Source organism: Gavialis gangeticus, unplaced genomic scaffold, assembly GCF_001723915.1.
Source record: "Gavialis gangeticus isolate Ggan-Ray unplaced genomic scaffold, GavGan_comp1, whole genome shotgun sequence".
Lineage (NCBI taxonomy): Eukaryota > Metazoa > Chordata > Crocodylia > Gavialidae > Gavialis > Gavialis gangeticus.
The window spans coordinates 52,724,468-52,733,344 of NW_017729004.1; the positions used below are offsets into that span (position 1 = coordinate 52,724,468).

Consider the following 8,877-nt stretch of genomic DNA (forward strand, 5'->3'; position numbering starts at 1 on the left):
GGGTTGCAGTCGTGCCGTGACCCCGTTTCTCCTCTCTTCCCTCCCCCCTCCTCCCCCAGGGCCCAGTCAGAGCTGGGCTGGCCCCGGTCTCTCCAGATGGCCAGATCCTCCCCACCCTGCCCAGTGGACCCAGCCCACACCTGGACTGAGCGCCATCCATCTGGTGCCAGGCAGGAAAAGGTTGAGCACCATAGAACTAAACTTTGTAAAACTGCCGTTAGCCTGATGCACCACAAAGCTAAAAAGAACGTTTTGCATTTGAAAGCTTGTCTAAATATCCTAGCTATGCTGTTGGTCCAGTAAAGGATATCTTTGCCTCTCCCATTAAAAAATGCATTTTAAATCATAAGACTCCTCGCTGCTTTTCTACATGTACAGGTTTTACTGTTTTAACTCTGCTTGGGGCAAGGCAGCTCTTTCACTTTGTAGCTGTGCTAGCTCAGCACAAAAAGGAGTCGGGTTGGGAACCAGGGCTCCTTGGCACTATGAAAATACGAAGCATGTTCCTTTTTCTTTCCCCTACATCTCACCCAAAGACAAGACCTTAATCTTGTGAAGTATTGGAGAAATGCTGTCAATTCAAGCTGTTTATATCAACAGTATTTAAAAAATAGTTTCTAGGGAGTCCAGTGACATTTGAATTTCCTTACTGATAGTTGTTGCTACTTGCATTGACTGGCTGAAAGACCAGTGCAAATGGGGAATGTTGTTTCAGCAATCACAAATAGTAAAAATGAACGTGAGCCAGGTGGTATAAACTTAAAGTGAGCAAACTAAAATGATGCAAAAAGGAGTAGGAATTACTGTTTTGCAGGTTGTTCAGTTATAATAAATAATGTTACAACTTGATGCTGTAACAATATTATGTAAATATTTTTTTAGTCAGCCGTGACCGAAGTTAGAGACAATTCTAGTTTTTTTTTTACTGTTGTTGTAAACAATAGGTTGCTCGGTAGCTGTTGAAAACTGCTGCTTTATAAGAAATGGTGGGCGACTGATGCGCAGTTTGGTTATGTGCTTTCATGTATGACACGCCGAGTTTCGTATGGGTGCTCTTTATCATTATAAATCTAAGGTAGTATTAATTGATTACGTTACTTAGGCCCCAGTCCTGTAAAGAATGCCCTTAGTTTATTGCAGTATCTTATAGAACAGGAAGGCTGATGGGGAAATCTCCCAAGTTTCTTGCACTATTTTTGTTTTGCTTATTTTTACATAGTTGTATCTAGTGGATGCTTGATTGCTTCATTTTACTGTGAATGACTGTTGGTTATGGAAAAAGTTATCTATTTAAAATAAATTATTACAAATCTTTATGATCAGCTACCGAATGAATCAGCTTTTTGAACTTCATGGAGATGAATTTTTTTGTAAGTGTAATTTTAGGCTTTTAAATCTTCCTTTAACAATTCCTGTTGTTTTTCTTGCTGACCAGCTTGGTCTCTCATCTTCAGAAAATATTGTTTTGGTCCTTCTGTCCCATTCCACATTTGATTGAGAGAGTCCCATTCATAGGTTTTGTGTTTCTAAACTTAAAAAAGAATACTTAAGACTTCTTATGGAAAGAGGCGAATTTATAAACAAAAATCATGGTTAAATTTTGCTAGGTTTCTGCTTCCAAAGCTGCAGAACTCAGAATTTCATCTAAATGGAAGTAAAGCTTTAGCATTGCTAAGAGATATAGGTGGTCTCAATAGCCAGTGAATAATTCTTCCATATTGGTTTGGAGAAAGTAATTCTTTCAAAGAGCTTTCTTTTCAAATTAAAGCTAAGCATGCACTTAACCCCCTCCTCCCCTTCCCAAACAGTGTGGAGATAGATGAGTGTTTTAGGGTTTTGTTTTGGTTTTTTTTAGCTTTTATTTCAGTAAAATTGTAACAAATGTTGATTTTAAAATACATTCTGTGTTTTACTCTGTGTGTGTGTGTGTGTGTGTGTGTGTGTGTGTGTACACACAACACAAGTGAGTTGGTATATACAGTAATTGAAATGTTTTCAAGCTATGCTGATAAGTTATAGTATTTGACACTTGTAAGAATTGCTATATCATACTAATATTTTCTTTTTTCTTAGCATGCTCTTATTTCTCCAACAAATCCTGTGAAGAATGTTTAAGAAATGTTTCGGTAAGTTTTAGCATCCTTTAGCGTCCTTTTTGGAGAGAAACTGGTGGTGATTACGTGTAGCAAGATAGTATTGAAATGTCATATTTACAGTAAAATAGTGACTACGCAGCGTGGGCTAAAAAAGAGTGAAAAGGAATGTGTAAAACAATGCAGATCCTTAGAAAGGGTTCTGTGTTTATGCAGCTAATGGAAATTAGGAATTATTTAAAGTGTGAATCTATTCAGAGATATTGGACGAGTGGTGCTGAAGCCATGATGGTTCAGAAACATAAAAGAAGTATGTTTTCAAATGGTAGCTGTTCAAAGACACCATTTATAACAACTGACATAGGGGATTTGATTTAAATCAGATTGATTTAAACCATGATTTAAATTGCTAGTTGGGAAGTCTTGATTTATTCATTCATTATTATCTGCAAAAAGTGAATTCTTGTTGTTTGATATAATCTAAATACATATTATTCACAACTCGGATAGATGTAGGTTTCATTTCTAGAAGGTATACCCTGTACATTTTAAAGCAATGATTTATTTTGATATTTTTTCAGATTAATTTTACAGCTACATCAGAGAACTGAAATATGACATTTACACTGTTTTATTTAACTAAAACCAGCTTATGTATTTTGGATATTTTTCTACAACAACAAACATATAATTATTTTTTACAAAACAAGCAATATGTATTTTTGAATTTTTAACTATTTTAGTTATGTGAAATGTGTTTTTAACAAAAATCAAATAGATTATTTTAGCCAGGTCAACATGAGAAATTTAAAATGCTGGGTTAACTCAGGCTTTGTCTTCCTTTTCCTATTTAGAATCATAGAAAGTTAGGTTTGGAAGGGACCTCAAAGGTCATATAGTCCAACCCACAGCTCACAGCAGGGCCATCCCCAACTACATCATCCCAGCCAAAGCTTTGTCTATCCAGGTTTTGAACCCCTGCCCCCCCCCAAGGCTGGAGCTTCTACCACCTCTCTGGGTAACCTGTTTCAGTGTTTTACTGTTCTCCTAGTGAGAAAATTCTTCTTAATATCTAACCTAAACTTCCCTTGCTGCAACTTGAGACCGTTTCTCCTTGTTCTGCCATCTCTTCTCAAGACTAAATAAGCTTAGTTCCCTCAGTCTTTCTTCAGAAGTCTTGTCCCAGGTCCCTCACTGTTTTTGTTGCCCTCTGTTAGGTTCTCTCCCATTTGTCCACATTCTTCTTGTGGTGGGGGGGCCCAAAACTGAACACAGTACTCCCGATGTGGCCTCATCAGTACTGAATACAGAAGATTAATCACTTCCCGTGACCTGCTGGCAGCACACCTACCAATGCAGCCCTGTATGCCATTAACCTTCTTGGCAACAAGGGCATACTGCTGCCTCATATTCAGCTTATGGTTCACTGTAACCCCCAGGTCCTTTCTGCAGAGTTGCTGCCCAGCCAGTTAGCCCCAGCCTGTAGTGGGGATGGGATTGTTCCATCCTAGGTGCAGGACTTTGCACTTGTCCATGTTGAACCTCACGAGATTCCTTTTGGACCAACCCTCCAGTTTGTCTAGGTCACTCTGAATCCTAATCCTGTTTGCCAGCTTATCTACTACTCCCCCCACTTGGTGTCATCTGCAGACTTGCTGAGGGTGTACTCTATGCCATCTTCCAGGTCATTGATGAAGACATGGAACAAAACCAGCCCCAGAACTGACCCTTGGGGCACTCCGTTTGATACCTGTTGCCAACTAGACACTGAGTCATTGATTACTAGTCTCTGAGCCTGATGTTCCAGCCAGTTTTCTGTCCGGCTTGTAAGGAAAAGTGAAACTGGAAGTGCCTACCGTGGCACTTCCAGTTTCACTGAGCCCTGTCACAGGCCAGCTGGACACTGTGAGTATATTAATTCAGTTGTAGACTGACTGAGCACTGCAACTTTATTAGCCACTGGGCTTTTTGGTTCGGGATCGAGGAGGTGATGTTGGAAAGGAAACAAATGACAAGTTTCGCTTACAAAAAGGAATGAATTTTACTTATGACAACAAAAGATATAGTTTGCATATATAATAGTTAATAAAAAGGTTAAGCTAATAAACAGACAACATAACAATACAGATTAAAATTGACAGTGATAATAAAAAAGATAAAGAAATTAGCCAAGAGTTCCCACTTGGTTAGTAACTTATCAATAGTCCCTTGGTTAGAAGATGCACATTAAGTTGAATCAGCAAAGTTAGACTCTCTGAACTGGGCTGTCTGAAGGAAAACTGGTGGAAGCCCCTCAGTCAGGATCTGGTTTTCGCTGTCACGGGGCGTAAGAGAGATCCATGAGGGTATGGAACAGCAATGACTCTTCTGTTCCGTCCTTCCCAAGGGTTACTATGATGTGTGTTCTTTTATAGTCTAATTATGCTAATTTTTTAGTTATATAGCCATTCATAATATTACATATTATAGCTGTTATTCTATGGGGTTAAAAGGTGTTAGAAATTATTATAATAAGTTACTGCCCAAGCTTGGGTTTATCCAGTAATCAAATTGCAACACGGCATCTTCAGGTTTGAAATTAACATTACCTTGCCTAAATCTAGCCCCTTCAGAACTCTCTGACTATGCTTTTTTTGAGATGTTCTTTCTTGAAATGTACTGGATAAGCTAGGCAGTTGAATCCAGTTTTTATCATCATCAAGGCTAAATTCTGAGCCAGAAAGAACTGTTAGGTCAGCTAATTTCACAGCTATAGTTTCGTCTTTGGGGCCTAGTCAGTTCCACAAACAGTTGCAAGTTGCATTTGCAACTTACAAAAATACAAGCTTCATATTAGACAAAAGTTCCAAATGCCTCCAAGAAGCACATATTTATTGCTTATTCATTTCTTTGGTTTTGGCCATCACAGCCCCCAGGGCAAAGCAGCCTGTGCTGCTGAGCTCCCATGGCCCGGGGGCATAACAGGCTGTGCAGGGCCTGCCTCCCTGTCCCAACAGGGCCTTGCAGGAGGGGCGGCAATGCCGTGGGAGGGGTGGAGGGATGCCTCAGACACAGCGGGAGAAGTGGCAGCTGGGGCCGCTCAGTTAACCAGCATATTTTGTTATCCGGCATCACCCGCTCCCAGAGCTTTTACTGTATTTCTTGAATGGTTTACCCTTAGCCCTGAAATTTATTGTAGTTGGTGTTATGGATGGATGATTGCTGGATGCCCATGTCATAGCCAACTCCTCTTCTTCAGCAGTTAAGGATTGATCCTGGTACCGCATATTGAGAATATTGGCCAGAAAATGAGCTGGAGGGTAGTGCTTGATACCTTCATTTTTTTAAATACTATTTCTCTTTTTAAGGTCTCACTTTGTTCCTTCTAAATTTCAACAGCATCAGCAATAAAAGCGATTTCCTTGCACTTTAAGGCTACAGAAATAGGTTGCAGGATAGTCAGTATACATTCTACATTTCTCTTTAGCCCAGTGTTGAGAACATTGGCTGACAGTTTCATCTATTTTTGTCACAGTTTTGCTCACAAATTGCTGTCAGATTAGGCTAGTTCTCAATACACCACTCAAAACAGTCCCCTACTGAATTCTACTGCACATCTTTTGGGAGTGTTAGTTTGGTTCCTCCTGCTTTCTTCAGAGCAGCTGCTACAAAGTGGTTATTACGGAAGTATTTTGCAATTTCAACAACGTTGGCCTTTATTTCTGGAGCACTGAAGTCTTTGGCTAAGAGGTGCAGCAAAGCTTGGGGCTGTCTTCTCTTCTAGATTTCTTCTCTTTGATACATTTTTAGCATTGTCTATGACAGCTGTGTTCTACACGTTTGAATTGTTTTCACAGTTTGTTATAGCTTTTACTGCTGCTGCTTGTAAGTATTCTGCTGTGTGCATTTCCTGATGTATCAGTTGATTTTGTAAGGTAGACAGTCCCTTCTTTTGTTGTCAAACAAGCACATATTACTGGATCATTGTGGACATCGCTTCACCTATCGACTCAGGTTAACAATTTCCTTCTCTAGACTTTTTGCACACTCTTCAGTTTCTTTCTCATACACTTCATCTAGCATTATTGCCTCAAATACTATATAATTAGAAGTTATAATCCCTATTCCATGATATCTTTCTTCTTTAACATATCTTAAATTTAAACTATATATGGGGTTTTTTTTAAAACATCTTAAAAATAAAAAAATATAATTAAATAAAAAACCTGTTTTTTTTTAAAAAGATGATTAAATAAATATGATTTAAATTTTTATTTTTTTTAAATAATTGATTTTTATTCACCCTGAAAACTGAGTGCCAGGATAGATCAGTCATTTTTGGCCTCTCTTTAATAAAACTAATAATCCTTTGGTTTCTTTTCCTGTACCACTACAGAAGTTTGTCTAGTGCTCAAAATGACAAATTTTAAAGCAAGGTGAAATATGCTGGTTTTTGCTGTGTTGGTAGTTGCTCACTGTGTGTTACTACATTCAGCTACCTACCTAAGTGAGCACACCAATAAAAAAAGGTGCTTATCATCTTTAAAACATGAGAAAGTAGTTATGAATTGCCAAAGATGGGCTAGTGAATGCTGATGAATTAATTATCACTGACTTGCCTCTACAGACAGCTTTCATAGCATAGCTGTAGCTTGTAAGCACTAACAAACTGGCATGTTGATAGGTGTATTTCTGATGATACTTGCACACAACTTTCATCAACACCAATGAGTTATGCATTCACACTGAGAAGGGAATAAATCCTTGGGGGAAGGGTGCTGAAGACAGCAGGAAAAATATAGGCATGCTATATTCAGAATATGTCAAACCATTGACCACACAGAGATTTGCTTTGATGATGGAATGATAGATGATTTGGCGAGATGCAGCAGTGTCATCTTGCTGACCTTGAAGAGACAAGTATAGATTTGATTTGGCTAATTTGCATGTACACGCACATAAAATACAAAGATAGGTTACTACTAGAATTTATATGCACAATATAAAAGCATAAGATCATTAAAAATAACTTCTTTTTCACTGTTGAGGTAGAAGAATACCCATGTCATATGGTCTATAACATTGTTAGCTGTAGATGACGGGAAATAGAGGCTTCCATTCTCCCTATTCATAAGTGTAGTGGTTGATGGTGACTGGAACAAGAAGTTCTAAAACAATAGATAACAAAGAAAGCTACTACTTGACATTCTATATTTAGGTGTGTCAATTGGGTATTTGTGCAGAGAAATTGGTTTTGTAAATTCTCACTCTTAACCATTCCCATCATGATTTATCTTGTTCAGAATATAGTCTTTGAAGCTTATTACTAAAATCAATTCCAGACGTTTTTGGATGGAGGGAGGGAAGCAAATTGGCTCTAATTAATTGTCCAGTGATTTTTTTTTTTTTTAATAGTGATCGTAATTATCTGTGTGACAGAGATAGTAGCTTTATGTATGCTGTAACTTTAATTATAGAGGACAAATCAAGCAGCATTTTGCAGTCATGAAGCTTAGATTTTTTATCTTCTATAATAATAATAAGTTTATTATCCAAATGAATATAAACTAGGACCACAATTTCTCATTAATTTCAGTGGGAACCCACAGGATCTAGTATTGGAGCATAGTTTAAATTTGGGTCTTAAATTCAATGAGAGCCATAGTATGTGATTTGCTACCTAAACAAAGCAAAATATTTTCAACTTTTGGTCTGTTGTGAATTTGAGGCCCTATATTAGCAGTTTGGTTAGCTTATTATCTAATTAAGAGGAGCACAATAAAGCAGTTCCTGGTTTGTCATCAAAAATGAATTACTTGAAGACGTTTTCTTTCCTTTTTAACCCGTAGACTGATCAGATGCCAGAACATCCTCCTGCTATATTTACCCTTAAATAGTTAAACGTGTACTAAAACATCAGTTGAATAGGATGGGGTTCTTATTTAGCAAGCATCCGTTTTGAAACTAGTAAAATTTAAATATACAAACTAAGAAAAATCCAGATCACCTGTTGCCATATGATAAGTATATTAATCTTATTTTCTTTTCCTCTTGAGGTCCAAATTCACCAGATAATGGTCTAGCTACTTTACCCTATCATGGAGTAACACAAAGCAGTCCACATCCTGGCTATCTTCTTGACTTCTTTGTTCTCCTGGTTGTGCATATTACATCTTCCATTCCTGCTTTCTACTACTCCCTTTCTGTTGTACACAACCCGCTAGTATTCCCTGTCTGTCCTTCCTATTTAATACATCTAATGTAGTGGATAGTTGCTAAATGTTTTTGAAAAATAAACATCATTTTTGGTGTTACTCATCCTCATGGTAAGTTCCCTTTCCAGCAGAGGAAGGTGAATGTTTCGAGACAGAGATGTTCGTGATTCACTGCCCTTGTTCAGAGTGGCTGTGTTCTACTAGTAATTTCAGTTAGAATGAGGCTACAGACTTTCCTAAGTAATGACGTCCTCTTGCAGATTGACCATCATCTTGATTGTTTCCAGTGGTAAAAAAAAAAAGACAAAGTTTCCCTCAGGAAAGGTAATGCCCTCCATTTTGTCAGGAATAAATCATCTTAACAGCTGGTTGGCTTGCTGTGTTTCTGGGATCAAATGGGAGGTTGTGGCCATTGTGAAAGAATACATTTTTGTTAATGGTAGCCTGTACCTCATGTCTATAGAGAACAGTAAAAGAGCAGATAATTGGGGAAATCTCTGTAGCTGATTTCTACATTATCTGAAGAAGTAACTTTAAATGGTTTTGAATTATAGTAAAAAAAAAAAAAAAAAAAAAAAACCAAAAAACCC

General features: G+C 37.8%; 1 protein-coding gene across 1 annotated transcript in view; it reads left to right on the plus strand.

Moving 5' to 3' along the window:
• Positions 1–8,877, plus strand: part of LOC109291389 (pituitary tumor-transforming gene 1 protein-interacting protein-like) — a 50,038-nt gene that overhangs the window by 339 nt on the left and 40,822 nt on the right. Inside the window, exon 2 of the mRNA XM_019508388.1 lies at positions 2,074–2,126. Coding sequence (XP_019363933.1) covers positions 2,074–2,126 — 53 coding nt within the window. The remainder of the gene's footprint in view (positions 1–2,073; positions 2,127–8,877) is intronic.